This window comes from Bombus fervidus, chromosome 12 (genome assembly GCF_041682495.2).
Source record: "Bombus fervidus isolate BK054 chromosome 12, iyBomFerv1, whole genome shotgun sequence".
In the NCBI taxonomy this organism is placed as follows: domain Eukaryota; kingdom Metazoa; phylum Arthropoda; class Insecta; order Hymenoptera; family Apidae; genus Bombus; species Bombus fervidus.
In genome coordinates, this window is record NC_091528.1 from 6521819 (window position 1) to 6540285 (window position 18467).

Sequence of the window (18467 nt, forward strand, 5' to 3'; positions counted from 1 at the left end):
TTACCGACTGCAGTAGAAATGCAGTCCCTCTATTGATAAATATGCGAACTGCACTTTCTCTTTGACCATCCCCAACAAACGAAATGCCGATTCTCAGGCTCAGTTTATATAAGATCGTGTTCGGCGCGTATACGATCTTGTCGTAGTCGTAGGGAAAGTAGTATATATGTATTTACCATTTTTACGTAAATTTATTATAAAGTTGTAAAAATTATGATATCGTGTTAACTCAGAGCCTGTAATAGGTTATACTCAGTTTCATAGGCAATCAATATCTCTATCGAGAAAATGACACATACAAATATAATAATTTATAATAATTAACGGTGTGCCCTGTAATACTTGCATTTGACAGAAGTATGTTATCTTATTCACTGTACTACATAATTGGTATGTATTTCCTTTTTATATAACGTTTGTAATCATATAATATTTAAAGTTCATATTGATATAACAAACAGATATAAAAATTAAATTCGTATGACCGCGTTTATATACTTTTTTAACGCGTGTCCGATTGTTGTCAATGAAAAGGGTCAAGTAGCTATGGCCCTTTAATTAAGTCGGTGGAGTTAAATGGTCTCAGAAGAATGTTGTAAAATATTGTATCGGAACAGGAGAAGTGGTCAATGATACATAAAATAGCAAAAAAAAAGCATCTATAGCTACTGTAACCTTAAACACCGGTGAAATTGAAACCATGCCATTTTGTAGATATGTTGTTATCGTTGATAAGTATGTATCGTATGAATAATATTCTTGAATAATTATGATAACGGTGCGATTGCTACCAATGATATCGTTGTTTCGCCATATTTTAAAATATTAGCAAAAAACAGAAAATGATATTTTCTATTTTCAAAAAGTAGGGCACGTTATTTTTTTTGTTTTTCTACATTTGATTTATCATTTATTTAATCATTATTTTTGTCGACAAATTTTTACAAAAAAAATCTCTATATGGATACAGATAAATCTGTTTTTTCGGAGAATTTATATTATCGCACTTGGAATTGCTTTAACGTTGAAATTATCAATACATATATTCTTACTTTACATCGAATAAGAATTAGTATTGTTGGCGATTGATGCAAAAAGTACGAAGGCTAGCCGAGATTTTTCCTTCGGTAACGTGAGATAAATTTTGCACTGTGTCTGGGTATATAAGCAGCCAAAAGGCCTTCGGTTTCTTTCAGTTCCTCGTTAAATCGTGAAATGAGAATACCGTTAATTTAAATACATTCTAGATAGGTTTTTCTGTTGCATTATGATATTACAATTCATGCTAACTCAACAATCATTTGAAAAACATTAGTGAGCGTAAGAAGCTGCGCTTCGGTGAAAATCTCAGCTTCCACCAGTAAGAATTTTGTGAATTTGAAAGGGATATTTGAAAAATAATTCGAATTAATTAATTTTTTGGGCATTCAAGTAAAGATTACTATTTTAAAAAATTAATTACTCTGTTTAGTGTCTAGATTAACCGGCTTCCTATTTTTTATAAAGGTACATAATTTACAATGGCTCTCGATGCAATAGACAAAAAACAATGGCATTCAAAAGGCGGACAATTAAATAAATTTGTTAAAAAACGTATACCTATTACGGTATGGTTACCAAATTATAATTCCGAAAAATTTTTGAACGATGCTATCGCTGGCATTACCGTCGGGCTCACTGTTATGCCACAAGGTCTTGCTTATGCTACTTTAGCCGGCCTAGAACCTCAGGTAAATAATTATTTTCTGAAAAAAAATTTACAATTAATTTATTTTTTTAATTTCGTTACTTTTAAAATAACAAAATATATATATATGTGTGTGTGTGTGTGTGTTCTATAGTATGGTCTTTATTCTGCATTTATGGGAGCTATGGTATATATAGTATTTGGTTCATGCAAGGATATCACAATTGGACCCACTGCTCTTATGGCATTGATGACTCATGAATATGTCCAAGGTAGAAATGCGGATTTTGCAATATTATTAGCCTTTTTGTGTGGTTGTTTACAAATACTGATGGCTTTCTTACGGCTAGGTAATTTCATTATGTTATTCAATATTTATGCAGTATAATATTATTTGATATTTACTTTAAACTGCAAAATGTTTTCCAGGAGTACTTATAGATTTTATATCAATACCAGTCACAGTTGGTTTTACTTCTGCAACATCTGTTATAATTGTTGTTTCTCAGCTAAAGGGACTTTTGGGATTAAAAATCTCCTCCCAAGGGTTTTTAGATACTTTAGCAAAAGTGTTACAAAATATTCATCAGATTAGTTGGTGGGATACTGGGATGAGTTTCTCTTGTATTACTATTCTGTTATTATTTAGGGTAAGTATTTATTAGTTACATTATTTAAATAATTATAGGAGTAAATTAAGGGATCTTTATTGTTTAGAAAATGAAGGACATCAAGTTATGTTCAAATAACGAGAAACCAACTAAATATCAAAGGATACTGATAAAAATGATATGGTTATTATCAACAGCTAGAAATGCTGTCATTGTTATAATCTGTTCTACTATTGCTTACAAATTAAATTCTACTGAATATGGTTCTCCATTCATCCTTACTGGCCCTGTAAGATCTGGTCTTCCATCTTTTGGATTGCCTCCTTTTTCTACACAAGTAAAAAATGAGACTTTAAGTTTCACTGAAATGTGTTCAGAACTGGGTGCATCTATAGCATTAGTACCTATAATTGGTGTCCTTGGGAATGTAGCAATAGCAAAGGCTTTTGCAAATGGTGGTAAAGTAGATGCCACTCAAGAGCTAATTACTTTAGGAATTTGTAATGTTCTTGGATCTTGCGCAAGTGCAATGCCGGTTACTGGGTCCTTCAGTAGATCTGCAGTGAATCATGCTAGTGGTGTAAAAACACCAATGGGTGGTTTATACACTGGAATATTAATATTGCTAGCTCTCAGCCTACTTACTCCTTACTTCTACTTTATTCCGAAGGGTAATGCCATTTTTCTTATTTTATTCATATTTTGTGTATTAATATCTTTAAATTAATATTATTTGTCTAGCTTCCTTATCTGCAGTTATTATATGTGCAGTAATATACATGATTGAATATCAAGTTGTAAAGCTCATATGGAGAAGTAGCAAAAAAGATCTGATTCCAATGTTTGTTACCTTTTTGTTCTGCTTAATTATTGGTGTCGAGTATGGAATCTTATTAGGTGTGGGGACAAATCTTATATTCTTATTGTATCCTTCTGCACGTCCTACAATACATGTTGATAAGTGTAAAGTTAGTAACAAATGAAAAACCATTTAGTAAAATTACATAATCATGTATTTCTAAATGTATATGATTTGTGTACATTTTAGACTAACTCTGGGGCCGACTATCTCTTAGTAACACCAGGAAATAGTCTTTATTTCCCAGCTGTAGACTTCATTAAAAAGTCAGTCGGCAATGCCGGTATAAAGCAAGGTTCTTGTCAAGTTCCAGTTGTAGTTGATTGCAGATATATCTTAGGAGCTGATTTTACTGCTGCGAAAGTAAGTAATTTAGTAATAAAATTTTATATAGTAAAGTAATAAACTGGTACCTATTGTAATAAGTTTTGATTACAGGGAATAGCAACATTGATAAATGAATTTAACAATCGAAAACAAGGTTTATATTTTTACAATCCACGATCGGATGTTATTGCTGTACTTAAAGGAGCCTGTGGAGAAGATTTCCAATATATTTCTACCCAGGATGAATTATCGTACTTATTATCGACGCACCAAGGTAGTATAAATATATCCACCTTAATATAGAAAAGATGTTCGGACGAGAACTTATATTTTTTAATTGTTTTCTATTTTTAGAAAAATCATCGCAACAACTGTTGGAAATAACACGAGATAAGTCGCACGAACCATTAATATTAAGTAGTCCTGAAATCATTCACCGAAGTAGTCGTTCATGCCATGAGCTTAATGAAGTTACAACTACATTGTTACACGCTACAGCTAGTTAAACAGTAAAGAATATTTTCAACTCTTTAAATTTTGCTTTCAACTCTTTTCAAGAAGTGAAATTCAAATTGATTAAATAAGCATTTTACTTTTGCACTTCATTAGAGTAGTGGCATACACATCGCAGGACGTTGTTGGATTATTTTCAGTATTATTAAATTAAATTACAGAAAATGAAATGTTTGACAATTTCAGTACCAATTAAGATGTAAATATATGTGATTTACTATACATAAATGAAGTATGTTATATTTCTGCCTTTTTTTACACTTGTTATACCAATAAAAAATAAATAATATATTGTGTAAATATTTATGTGTTATAATTTGTACACGCCTATGTAAACGTTTATAAATTACAGTCTTTTCTTTAACGCAATTAATTAATTACAAAGATACATACTTATTTGAAAGAAAGAATATATTGCACACCGTCCATTAAAATCGTGTAATCGCTCCATCACCAAAATACTTATTTTCATACTGAAACGTACATGTTTACCAGATTTATCAACAGTATTAATTACAATATAAATTAGATTGTCAATTGGCCAATAATACGTACCAACATTGGAGTAGCGTGTTGGCTGAATTGCGAATTAAGATAAATATTACAAACAACGATATTACGTTTTAATTTCGATGTCGTCATGTAACGAGTGTGAGAAAAGAAATACGAAACGTTTATGAAATATTAAGCAAAAATCGCTTAAAGCTTCTTGATAACTCTCTCAAACCTGTACAAGAATATATTTCAATCTATAATACAATGTCTTCTGTGAGCATATGAGCAAAATCAGGAAAATTGAATATACTCATATAGTTTTAATAAAGTCCTGAAACAACATCAGTGACTTTTCCACGATTTCCACTTGCAGAGGAAGTAGTGTTTCTTCTTCCAATTGGACTTTCTTTCATCTGTTGATTTCCCGAATATTTTCCAGCATTAAACCGATTTTTTCCTAATCCAAATGTGTCGTAAGTTCGTCCAGCGAAAATCCCGGAATCCATCGATTTATTCAAGAACCTGTTACCAATATTCTCATTCTGACAGAATGAATTATGTCTGACGCCATTCTTCATCAGTATCATTGGAGTACAGTCAAGATCAAATTCGTTTTTCCTGGAAGAATTAAGCTCGTTCCATTCTCGATTTCTCTGTTCCTCGTATAGCTCGTCACTTCTTAATTGCTTATTGCTCACATGCCCAGAATAAAATTCATCGCTTTTTAGATGTTTACTTTTTGATTCTTCTTTCCTCCCTTTGGATGTCAGTTCGAAGCAACTCTTCGAGTCTTCTAATCTACTTGACTTCGATCTAACGAGTGCCCTTTCTTCTCGACACTTTTTCGTCTTGGATTGATATTTACTAGAACTCCATTGAGTTTTCTCCTCCATGATTACAATATCGATCATCGAGTCTAGACCTTCGTCGATCCTATCCAAAGATTTGGTTAGTAGATTGGGAGATTTTGGAGCCTCGATAGATCTGGGTCTCCGCGTTACCAGAGGTTCAAGGTTGAAGTCCGTGACATAGAACAATCCACTGTCACTTCCTCCTTGGGACGAGCACTGATCCTTTCTAGCGATATGAGATACGTGATGGAACGACTCTGACCTGCGCATCCTACTTCTCGAGTTTTCTTCTCCGAAAAACTGCTCCTGTTTGCTTAAATTCTCCGAGCTGCCGCGTCTTCCGTAACTCTGGAGACTTCGATGCTCGTCGAAAGAGTTCAGGCTCTCAAACTTTCTAATGTGATTCTCCACTCTACTTTTACTGGATCTTTTCGATCGTGGGCTGGAAGCACTTGATTCGAGGTAATCGTGACTCGCAGATCTACGAAGAAGTTTCCTCTTTTCCACCTCGCTTCTATATTTCGAGCTATGTCTGTGGGAAATTCCGTCTGTTTGTCTGTTACTCGATTTCGTTTCGTTCGTCGTTTTGTTCTTCGTATTGCACGATGTTTCGTAGTTCCTGATCGTTTTTTTCTCTTTTATTTCATTTTCACTGAAACATCGGAGATCGTCGAAGCTTTTCTTCATCTTACGATCACTGGTATTTTCCGTTTCCTTCCGGTTGCACTGCTTTTGGAAATCGACCTCGGTGTTTTTGATTTGTTCCTCGTACGCTTGATTCTTGCCATTATATTTCAGTCGAGAAGCACTGAGAAGGGAATCGCTACCATCACCCAGTGTTTCGTCTTCGATATCTTCATCGTGAGAATTGAACGCCTCTTCCTGGTCGATAAAGTCACAGTGCCTCACTGCCATGATGGCCGACAAACAAGGCGGTGATTTTCTAGGCGGTTGAGGATGTAGAATAGTCGGAACGATCGCTTCTTCCACGTCAGGTCCCTTTACAACGATCTTCACGCTTCCTTCCACAGAAGATTTCGAAATTCTGCGTGTTTCACCGTTCAATCTCCTAGTTCCACCACTGGAATCTGTACTGTAATCCCGATCATTACCAAAGTAAGTCACCTGTTCACCTTTGATCACGCTTTGGGACACATTAGAACCGGTGTTGGACTTCAAAATCTTCGTGTCCGTTTGATGATCTCTCTTCAAGACTTTTTCGTAAACGTACGTTTCGGAATTATTTAACGAAACCTTCGAATTAGTTCTATGTAGCTTCGTCTTGGAAGAATTCTCGTTATAAAAGTCCTGATCCGCATGATCTATCCGATTCTGTTCGTGGTTCTCGTCACCGATCTCTTGCTCCGCGTCTTTCACGATAATCCTCAGTTCCTCGATCACGTCGTCTATCGTCGTTTCCTGATCGTTATCCGGAGACGCGCTGACTTTCTGATGATTGGTTCGCGACTGGTGCTTCGTATTCTCTGGACTACTCGATCTCTCTGACGAGCTGATGCCTTCGTCCTCGGCGTTCGAGGACATTTTCGGCGACTGTTTCGTACCAAGCACTGTCATCTTCTCACGATCCTCCAGGTTGTAATTGTTCAACTTCTCCAATTGCATTTGCTGAAGTTGCGTCTGCAGAGCCGAAACTTTTTTACTGAGAATCCTACAAGTTTCCTCGGCACGTACAACTCGTCGCTGTAGGGCGTCCACGTCCACGCAGTTGTGCGACCATTTCTGAACTTCCTTATGTAGAAGATCGTTCAAAGCGTCCTCCTCCCTGCCGTCCAATTCTTTCAGCCATTCTTGAAGGACCTGCGGCTCCAGTCCAGCTTCGCAGGCTTCAGCCTAATGACGAACAGACCAACCGGTTATTCGTCATGGAAATCGTGAAGATATCGTCAAAGATTTTCGAATACAATTTATAATTTCTAATCATAGAAATTCCCTATGAAGTTATCAGTTTTCGATCGATATACGTTACCTGAATGTACAATCTGGTTTGCGTTCGCGATGCAGATTTCAGGAAGGCGTTCAGGAATGAAACTCCTGCGACTCTCAGTGCGATCGCTGCTCTGGGAGCCAGGAGAGCTCCAGCGAGGAAACGGAATCTTCCACCCTCGCCATATTTCAGCCTAAGAGTAGATACAGCTTCCGAGACCACTGCGTGACCACCCGGTGTCTGGCAGACCTTTGTCAGTAACTGGAAGGAGCAAACAATCTCAGAGAAACTTGTAATAAATTCTTGAGCCTGTCGCTTAAACAGCAACTCGTTCCCCTCGTCTATCGCGATCGAGAGTTGCGCAAACTAAATTTCTTGTGAGAATGAAATTAGAACCAGCGCGTAATTAATAGTTACGTATGATGGAAAATAAGAATCGCGAGTTTTCGTAGCATTGGTCGACAGCTGAATCCCGTCGACAGTTCCTCACCGACGGGATAACGATCTCTTTATTCTCATTATATTCTTGCTGTGCCGTAACTCTGTGATCACGTGCTGTGGAAGTAATTATCCAGTTCGGTTAGTCAACATCTGATCGTAACCGCGATGCTTGGCAAGGTGCACTTCCTCGGACGGTGGAGGAAATAAAAAGTAGCGGAGAGTATAGGGGCGTGTATGAGGTTGCAAATGAAGCCGGCCGAATAACGTTTGGATAGAAGATAAAAACTGGTTCTCAACGGCGTACACTCTCGAAATAACGGGGCCCCAGCCGTCAAGTGGACCGAGTTTGCTGGATACGCGCGCTTACGATTATCTGAATGGGTCAGATATAGTACATAAGAGACGATCATCTTGCCAAGTGCCAGAAGCCTGACCCACTCTATCCCCATTGGGTTTGCTTTTTATTTTTCCTCTCCTGTTAATCACACATTCCGTCACAGCTCGGATGCCAACTTTATTACGCTGGTTAGTAGTACATTTTAGAAGAGATTGCACGAGAATCTATTTGCTAAACGGTCAGAAGGCGATAAAAGCGAACGATAAAGGCACGCGATAAAGCACTCGGCGAAAACTAAAGATATAATTATCTATATATATATATATATATATATATATATATTTGATATATATATATTTGATTCCGAGATCAAACCTAAGCGAAGGTTGCGGCGAACAAATCGGTTCAAATAAATAAAGTGTCCAACTTTCGAACTGTTAACACTTGTTAACGTTATGTGACGTTAATATAAGATACATGTACTGCGAGATGATAGGAAGATATGCAAGAATTATGTTTTGAGAGAAGTACGCGATATGTGAAATATACCACACGTACGATTCCAACTGAATTCGTTTTTTATTAACAGTACCGTGGTGCTTGGAACGGAAGTGACGATTGTTACCTGGAGAGCTAAGACTCGGGACCGGTTCAAGCTACTAGTCAGACAAACTGCCAGAGCAAGAAGACCGGGTTGGGCTTGCACTAGGAGCCTCGGTGCGTCGGTGCATCGTTCGGTGCAGGCAGCCAGACATTCGACGCAACCCAACTCGTCCAGTGCAGCTCTTCTGGTACCCACTCTTGGACCCGTGTGACCGGAAGACGGTGGTGAGCTTTGGGCCAACTGAACACCACGAAGTGTCTCAAGTAACAAAGTTATCCCATCAGCTGGCGGTGAAGCGAATTCCTGAACGAAGCTGAAACATAATTATTTCTTTCAATCGACGATAAAATTCATTCGCAAGCGTGATATTTTATTTGTTAAGTACAAGCAGAATTATTTGAGGCGTTAGATACTTTCTTCGTTATTTTAACGATTTTTGCTAAAGCTAGAATCGTTAGTAAGTCATTTTAAATGAAGTTCTATCGTACGGAAAGCGGTACATGTACTACAAAGTGATACATCGTTGATTGCATATCCTAATACATCTATGGTATCGGAGACCGGAAGTAACGGTATGAACACATTTACCTTGAACACACGCATGTGTTCAGTATCTATCGTGTGCAGTTACGTGTATATATGCAATATAGCTTGCGGATATCATGTCACGTTTTCTACAGTGTTGCGGTTCAACTCCACCCTATCAAGTCCTCGGACTACTAGCATATGTTTCTTATAGTCCTAGAATCCTTATTCCAGGAATTTGGAAGACGTTCTTCTCGTGGATTATTTTCTATTATCTCAATTCTGTCTTATCGTATGTATGCGTTTCTTCTTCTAATTCTCGTAACTCTAGATATCTCTTAGACACTGTTGCGTGATTCTTGCTCGCGTGATGCGCACTAATCATCGCGGACATCGCATTATCCGATTTCTATAACGTTAAGCATATAATTAATAAGGTGATAAATAAATCAACATAAATCGGTCAGGTGTTAACGCGGGTATTTATTTAAAAAGATAGAACGTAGTGTGTCACTGAGCTGAGTGTCACTGCATCAATCAATCCCGCTACTTGATGCTTTAATGTTGAACCTCGGTATGTTGTGGAGGCTACTGTAACAGCCATTGAACCGTAGGCAAGGTGAAAAAAGGTATAATTACATAATTATGGGACCTTACGATTAAGAGAAAAACCAATCCGGTTTTATAAGCGCGCTATTAAGCAAGTTCCTTCGAGGTTGTCAACGGAACGATTATCAGAGTGACGGCGCAAGAACCCGATAACTATTAATGTAATAAATACGAGGAGGTGGACGAGAAAATATACTTCAATTAAATTACACGCTTTTCAACTTATTCTAACATTATTATTAAACATAAATGCCCAGATACAGGCTGTATGAAAAGGAATCCGTTAGTCTCACAAATAATTATATGAAATTTCTTTCTTCGATGTGGTTCCTTCCTCTTTCTTTTTTTTTTTTTTTTTTTTTAATAAATTTTCGTCGTTTATCGCATGTAAAGGCACGGATGATCGACTTTCGCGTAGCTTCGAGTATCGACCAGTGTCATTATTAGTACTTTATACTCGATTATCGTTCGTCTAGAATTCTTGTTAAGATATCACTTTACCACATATCGGATTCATCGATCGTTTGACCAAGAAGAGGAACAACACGATGGTTTCCCTGTACAACCACATTGAACTGGTAAGTATACGTGTGATGGCCTTAAGGTAGACAGGTGCGAAGCCAAGGAAATAGATATTACGACTGTCAAAGTATGACGTATCTACGAAGAAAGTTCGTTTCGAGACTATATACCGATTGCGTTTCTTCTTTCAGTTGTATGGGATCTTTTCCAGTACGAGTGGGATCTGCTTAATGGACGAGAGTTATCTCTGATCGTGTCACGTTAATTTCCTTAATTATACAGCTGAGACGCGTGTAACATGGTGCACCGGCCATTCCATCAGCTTTATACACCTTGTTGTAGACTGCCTCTTCCGAGTCGTGAGAATTTCCTTGCCAAGAACACTTTTGTCACTTTCTACACGGTTCAGTTATTACGCAATCGCGTTATATTTCGCGAGAACTTTGTAAACTGCGGTAAAATTTTCGTTCTTTAAGACATTGGTTAAAAAACGAGGGAATTATCCAGATTTACATAATTAGCGGTATACTAAATTTCGCACGTTCACGAATAACAAGCAAAATAGCTGATTAATCCTTCATAATGTCGACAATATCACGCGTTCCGTTATTCGTGACTGGCCAAAATGCAGGAAGACAAAAAGATAGGTGCGAGCGATAAATGGACGACATCGACTCGCACCTTTTTTCTACCAACGAGAGAGAAATTACGTCAATTACGTATTCGTCACGGTTGCGTATGTCAGTGCAAATTGTCAGAAATTTCTGGTTAAAGTTCAATTCCATTGCCTCACCGAGATAAGAATTTCTATTGCATAAGCATAATGCGTATGTAACGTCATTTATAAAACACGACGGTGCTGCATTTTTGCTTTGGAAATGATGTAAAGACTTAAAAAATTGCATACCATTTGATCATTCTATTTGACTCAAAATTGTGAAAAGGAGATCTAGAATTCAACTGGTTTGTAACTTGACAATTCCCTAATATTAGTAACTGATAAATTATTCAGTAGCTGATACACGAATAACAGCTTAGAAGATAGTTCGTATACAAGTAACAGCTTCGTTATTCGCCCAGGGAAATATGTTCTTAAAATTCCGTCGCACGCCGCATTCTCCACGAAATAATGAAAACACGTGTTCTTCTTCATCGGATGACTAACAAAGGTAATTATTCCCGGAGGAATTCCGCGTCCAGAACGTTACTCTGTGTTCCAAATTTTTACCCAATGATTGGACAAACAGTCGTAAATCATTCTGTAGCTCGCACCTACGGGCTTCTAAAAAGAAAAAAACCAGGCTATTCAAGACGAGGAGACGTTCTCGTCTAGACGGTGATTCTATAAACACCGTATATAAGCGCCATGTACGCCGGTTGAATGCATGCAAATGAGTATTAAAACGTTTTCTATGTAACCGCCTATGTATATGCGATCGTCGCCTATTTACCTTAGGGTAAACAAGAGTGAGAAAGAGAGAGTTCTCTCGTCCAACAATAGATGCATTATGTTAGCCGTCGTATTATGCATACCGTGCAGGGATATCGTGGTACGCACGTGTGTAAGTGTACTAGTGTACGTGCGCGAAATACACCGCGGCATTACGATTCTACGGCGCGAACACCGTGGATAGCCTTTGTTGGACTCGTCTTAAAAATACACCAAGGCCCCCATTTGGATACTGGAGAAAATGAAAGCTCGTGCGTGAACGAGAGTGACGGTAAAAGATACGTAAGGAGCGAAACGTGACCGCAGACCACCCTATGCAACGTTGTTAAACCGATATCAGTATAAATTTCACGATACTTTCCACCGCTGTCCATAAAGTTCGAGACGGATGAAAGACATCGATGATACTCTTCGATGTTCGTTTCAATCGTTTAAATTCACACGAGAATTGTGGTTTATCTTGCAGGTACTCGCAGCTCTACGATTCTAAGAGTGAGTTTTTATTCCGAGATAATGTATTCATAGGCGGTCGGAAAGAGTCTCACGCGAGGTGGAAAAAAGAAAGACTAGGGGGACAAAGAGGAATTCGTTCCAAGGAGAACGACTTCGCTATCGAAAACACGCGTTCCGTGAAGACGTCATGCGAACTTTCGGCCAGCAATGGGTGCATTATATTACACCCCGCATTATGCAGACCACGGTGTACGTAAGAATACCTTCGGCGGACGCGGCATGAATATCAAGTGTTCCTTATTGCCTGGTGTGTGGGCACACCCTAAAATTTAAGGCAATGGACGACACAAGAGCAAAAGAAAACGAAAGCCACCGTAACTCGGGACGTTTCTCTTTCGCGCGATATTTTTGGCCTGTGCCTACGTTGCGTAATTCATGCTCCGCATCTTCTTTTTACTGTGTCTTTTTTTTTTTTGTATTACATCGGAAAGCATCGACGAACAAATCGAGGAAGTTAATTTCACTTAGGAAGCTACATCTTCTATCGTTTTTATTGTTACTCCAAAGACAATAACCGATGAAAGATAACGTCTTATATAACAGAAGCTAATTTAGAGGAGCTATACGTCGAAGTACTACATTACGTATATATTTTACGAAAATATGTGCTGACAATATGGATAAACGCACGAAGGAGGTAAATTACGAAATATGTATGTACATATAATTCCTATTCCTGTAGGCACCTACAGTAGCACCGGCGATAAAGGCATCACGTTTCTGTCGTAATAAATTATCGTCTATTAGCATGCATGGTGTTACGTCGTAAATAAAGGGACGGATGGAATATAAAACGTTTAAGAGGATTACGCGTGCATGTTTTAAAAGATAAATATCTCTTGTCACCCAGATATTAACTAAACGCACTGTTGCAATTAAATCGAAGTCACGATTGTTGTAAATATAAAAGTTATTTCGCGCGACATAAATCGCGATTCGTTTCGCCTTCACTGTGTCAAAATACTTACTTCGTCATATGTATGCGAAATTTAATTATTTCATTGATGATTGCTGTTCAAAGAAAAGCGAAATTTGGGTTAAGAAAGTGAATGATTGTTCCTTTGTTGAAATACGAAGAAACGGGATTTGATATCGCGCGAAATAAGGAGACTTCCTTGGTTTCCATTAAGTAGGAAGCAGTTACGCATTCTCTGTTACGTGAAACGGAAGCATCGTGGGGTATCGTGGGTTCGGTGGCCGGTCGAGGCTTCTTCGACGCGGTTGATATTCCCCCACGTGGAAGAAGAAGAGGAAAAAAAGGAGGAGAACCAAGCTGGTTTATAAGAAACGTACTGTATAAATTTTACGAACCCTTTTTCTTTTTGTGACGAGGTAATTATGTGCTTCTAAGCGAACTGTAATCTCGAACGTTAATACGAGACACCCTTCATTAGGCCTTATCATAAAATGCAAACGCTTCTTTGCATAATCTTTAAATAATGATCTAGGAGTTCGTCCAAGGCATCATCGCTTCCTAACATTCTGTAAGAAAAATGTAAAAGACTGTAGTACTTTATCGATGACCTGTAAGATATTTTTGTAATCTACACTGAATTTCCAAATGAGCAAATTTTATATGTAAATAAACAAATAAATGCAAATAAAAAATTCAGCGTACAGATACGCATCCCAGAAAATAGAAAAATTAATCTGCAATGCAAATAAAGAAATCCTGGATGTAACTAAACAAACACCGAAGGTAGATAAATAAATTAAAAATTTAGACAAATCGTTAGGGAGCATTTGTTTATTTATGTGGTAGCATTCTGACGAACCGGTTTCGTGAATATTTGGCAGATACGAAATTCAACGCACAGTATCTTTCATTCTAGTGAAAAGATTCGTTCCGTGAATACAAAGAAGTTTGGTTTTATGAATGGACCAAGGAATCCTTTCAGTGACCGCTATCCGAAAGGCAGGTCCTTTAAACGAGTAATGATTGACGAAAGAAACCGACGACACGGAATATCAATGAAAACGAAGCCTGATTCGCATAGTAAGAGCCAAGACACGCGAGCCTTTGTAGAATGATGAAGAATTCTCTTTTAAAGTTTTCGATATCAGCGTTTCACAAGAGAAAAAAGACGTCTCGTGCTCAGGGTGCACTGGTTATCTCGAACAATTTGTCTCAAATCGCAAAGCTCTTATTTAATTAGAGCAATGCGAACGTCTAATTAAACGCCCGGTCTCAACAGTTAATAGGTGATAATAACTCGTTATGCCTCGGCAATTCTTTTCTTTCTTTCTCGCTCCGCCGAGCATACGTACACTCTAATAACACGTTTGTTTCATTGACGGCTCGTTTCAAGGCACACGCGAATCCTTAAACCCTGCTGATCCCACAGCGATAAAGATAAGAGACCGTTCTCGATGAAAGTACATTGCGGCAATAGAAAACTTGGCGGATGGAAAGCAAAAATTCCATTCGACTGCTTGCCATTAGTTTCGTACCAATGATTACAAAGTCAATTATTCCGGCATACCACGGAATAGAATCCTCCGACTTATCTAACCTGTGGATTTGAACAAGAACGTGGAAAAATTCCAACTGTTCGTTAACCCAAATCCAAAGACCGACTATTACCGAGATTACGGATATTCTGTAAATTCTTGCATTTTCGATACGGTTATCCCGAGAACCGTGAACATTCTACAAATTTCACGCCGATATTACAAAAACGAAGGTTGTTCCTTCGCTGTAGATGATTCTTAACATCGTGCGTCCGTTTCTTCGCTCCACATAACACGTACATTTAGCTTTGTAACGAAGTAGAAGAAAACGATAACCTAGCCGATAACATAATCGATCTTGACGGGCAATTATTACGATCGGTTTCAAAATAAATCGATTCCGCTAGCCGAGTCGTCGGCGGACAACCTGGGATCACGGTAAAAACGTCTATTAAACGGTCTAATAAGATCCCGACAAATGATACGAAGGTTCGATCTTGAAAATCGAGGATGCGCCTCATCCAGATCGATTTGCGCATTGAGCACGGCAACCCAGCCACTGTACAGTTATCCGTAATATCGGCATTCGTTTATCCGTGGCCGCTACTTACGGGTTATCTGCTCGCTTCTGCGGTAAGAAGCTTGACCATATTATAAGTCATCCAGCGAATGTGGGACACACTCGCGTCGTCCATATGGCCGTTGAGGTATGGTACCGTTCGTGTAACATCCGCGATCACGCGCGTCCACGGATCGGTGACAGGACAAACCGGTGAAAATTGTCACACCAAGGTTGATTCGGGAATTCGCGTAACAGGTTGTCGAGCTTGTCGACAAAGTTACCCGCGAAACTCGAGATTTCTCTTTAGACGAGACTAGGAGAAAATGTTGGAATATCTGGTTCGAGATACAGAAGTCTTTTTTCTTATCTTCAATGAGAAGTTACCATGTCTTAGGATCAAAGACATCCTTTCTCTTCTTACAAAGAGACATTGTCAAAGGTTTAGGTCCGATCTGGATGAAATTTTGTAGGTTTGGAGAAGAGTAAAAAATGATATGTATACTTTCTTAGTTAGTTGTGCTAACTTAAGTTTAAGGGCTGAAAACATTCTCCGAAATTTGAGTCCTTAAGACTCTGCAAAGGATATCTCTTCCGTGTCTTACTGAGAAAAGTTTTCAATCTCTTTGGCCCATAACGTAGTACCGACGATAATCTAATTTATAACATTCTTCGCTCAAACCTCCGCTCAAATCAATACTTAAATCTCTACAAAGGAGATCGAATATTTTCAGTCAGACAAGGAAAAGATATTCTTTGTAGAGTCATCGAAAGAATGTTCAGAGGAGAGATACGTTAACTTGGAAGAACTTTGCTAAATTTTTCTATAGTGCATAATTTTACAGGATAGTTCGCCGTTTTCCAGGTGTAACGCGATAAAATGATCACACGTAGTATGTGGTAAATTTAATTTTAGAACGGCTGCAGGGCAGCGCTCGCAAATTACCGCAGTCGCGTGGTTAAGCGCGAGGAAAAGGAGACTCGATGTTATCCTTCGCGCATCCTTTTTACGAGGGCTCCTGGACGCGACTGGCATTCTTGCCTCTCTGTCCTTTTACACTCGTCGGGTTGTGTGATTAGAATCATTCTCATCTATGCACGACGCTTCTTGCCGCGCCGCTTCGAATATCCGTTGGCTGGAAATTGTGCGGCGATGCACACGGTGAAATTGCGCTTAATAAGGGTAAACGAGCACGTCGATCGGACAAGAATTAGTTCGAGAATATTGCCTGGACGATTCCTGCATTTTCGCCAGCCTGCCGTTCCTTTTCCTGCCACGTTCCTCCGCGACCTAAATTATAATACGTCCCTTGGATTATTCGTAATCTCGTTCGATCCAAGTTCAGCGATTAATGGTTGGTCTAGAACATAAACTACGAAGCCGGAAGCCAGTCGAGATTGAATTCTGTCCACGAAAAATAAAGTCGCGAATGAAAAGCTGGCGCTAATGGATTGACCAGTGCTACGCGAGTGTGATCCAATCTCGCTCAGTCTGATACGAATCTAGATAAGGAAGAGAGCATTGAAATTGTAACACTAGACGAGATATGGTGTACCTATCGCTTTACTGAATCTTCTATCTTGCGAACTGATACAGATCGTGGAAAAATCAGTGGTTTTCTTAAGTCTTCTATTAACTTCGCTCGCATTCTACTCTATAGAGATGATGGTACTATGGTAGATGTATAGGTAGCTTTTGATTGACTTGTTAATTTAATAATTTGCGAAAGACAGAAATTTATAATAAAAGTATAAAAGTTAATAAATTATACACTGTCAGGATGGAACGACGGCTGAATGAAGCAACGACAGCGTTCGCGTGTTTCCTTGCTAGTTGTTCTATGTGAGACTCGCGACGTCGCAGCTTGAGATCATTTATTACTCCCATTACGTATTAGGAATGTAACAATTTCGACTAGGCAGTGATATAACGGTACGATGATTGAGAAATAAAATTTCTACGATTTATCTTCGCTATACAACTTTGTTAATAGGCACAGAATTAAATCTAATTAATCTATGTCATTTAAATTTTTCAATCCATGCTTCTCTAACGACAACAGTGACCAGAGTTGTAGCTTCGTTACAATTTATAGATGCTACAACGGCGCATTTTTAAAGATTTGAATGAATTTCGATAAAGTACAAGGTTCGTTACCTTTCGTTACGCGTCTTTTTACCGTCTTTCGCTTTGACTTCTTTGGCAGGAAGTTTAATGCTTCGCCCCGTAATTGCAGCGTTAAACTTTATTTTCGAAGGAAGTAGGACTCGTTGTATTTGCTTTCTGATGGCAATCAAAAACGGCGAAGCTTTGAGACTATCGATGCGGCCAATTACAGACGCGTGTCTAGCGGCTGTGATTACACGCGCTATGAATGAATAGCAACGTACACGCTTCGGGCACTTCGAGACAAACATCGTCGATCTTGCGCCGAGGTATAGCATGAGCCACCGACGTTCATGAACAAATCTTAGCATTTACGTCCGATCTTTAATCACGTTGGCGCCTAACGGGGACGAGACTATCATTTAGCCCTTCGTTGAACGCGATACCAGGAGGAGCTTGATTCGCGTTAATCCTGCTGTGATCACCGTGTTGTCTTAGAAACACGGAGGAAACCCGTTTCTTTGTTGCTCCTATCCGCGGCGAGGTAATATCGCAAAAAGCTACCACATCACAGGAAACCGAGCGAATAACTTTTTCTTTAATGATTTACACAGAGATGAGAAATGACGGATGGATGGTTTTCGCGGCTCGTCCGCGCACATGGTTAATTCAATCTTCGGACGAAATGAAATACGGCTATCGAAGGTAGTTAACAGTCGAGACAAACGTAAGAAAGGCAAAAAAGAAAATCATCTTTCGCGCGTGCAAATTTCCAGGAAGTAGAGATATTTAATTCATTAGACGCAGATACTTAATTCGTTAACACTGGAATTACCAAGATGGTCAAAGCGATCAATCTGTAATTTTTCACAGGAATTTTTGAACATTCGAATAAATTTGAATAAAGTATATAGAAAACGTAGTTTTTTCTCTTACATTATGTATCTTTATTTTAATCGACTGTAACGCAATGTTGGTAGAAATCAACAATGTATAAATATTTTATTTAATCGTGACTAATTGCAAACAACACAGTTAAGTGTTTAATTCGGATATGAGCG

The 18467-nt window shown here is 38.6% G+C and overlaps 2 protein-coding genes and 1 long non-coding RNA gene across 7 annotated transcripts in view; 2 read left to right on the forward strand and 1 right to left on the reverse strand.

Moving 5' to 3' along the window:
• Nucleotides 1-58: 58 nt before the first annotated feature.
• LOC139993095 (sodium-independent sulfate anion transporter) lies at nt 59-4239 on the forward strand. Of its 2 annotated transcripts, none has more exons than XM_072014517.1 (9): nt 59-390; nt 1507-1730; nt 1842-2037; nt 2117-2337; nt 2405-2969; nt 3040-3266; nt 3347-3520; nt 3596-3758; nt 3839-4239. In XM_072014517.1, the coding sequence occupies exons 2-9, from the start codon at nt 1521-1523 to the stop codon at nt 3988-3990; spliced, it is 1908 nt and encodes a 635-aa protein (XP_071870618.1). In that variant the 5' UTR covers nt 59-390; nt 1507-1520; the 3' UTR covers nt 3991-4239. The 2 variants fall into 2 exon arrangements, with proteins under 2 accessions (XP_071870618.1, XP_071870619.1); XM_072014518.1 differs by lacking the exon at nt 59-390 and adding an exon at nt 1031-1431.
• Nucleotides 3289-18467, reverse strand: part of Mwh (multiple wing hairs) — a 51840-nt gene continuing 36661 nt past the window's right edge. For 3 of the 4 annotated variants that reach the window (XM_072014512.1, XM_072014513.1, XM_072014514.1), the window contains exons 4-6: nt 8692-8983; nt 7331-7549; nt 3289-7194 (exon numbers count right to left, since the gene is read on the reverse strand). In XM_072014512.1, the coding sequence (XP_071870613.1) occupies nt 4813-7194; nt 7331-7549; nt 8692-8983 (2893 nt within the window). In that variant the 3' untranslated portion in view covers nt 3289-4812. Of the gene's footprint in view, nt 7195-7330; nt 7550-8691; nt 8984-10305; nt 11022-18467 lie in introns of those variants that run through there. The other variant, XM_072014515.1, reaches the window with a different exon arrangement.
• Nucleotides 8434-10013, forward strand: LOC139993100 (uncharacterized). The gene is made up of 2 exons (XR_011801288.1): nt 8434-8593; nt 8656-10013. It is a non-coding gene; the product is annotated as an uncharacterized lncRNA (long non-coding RNA).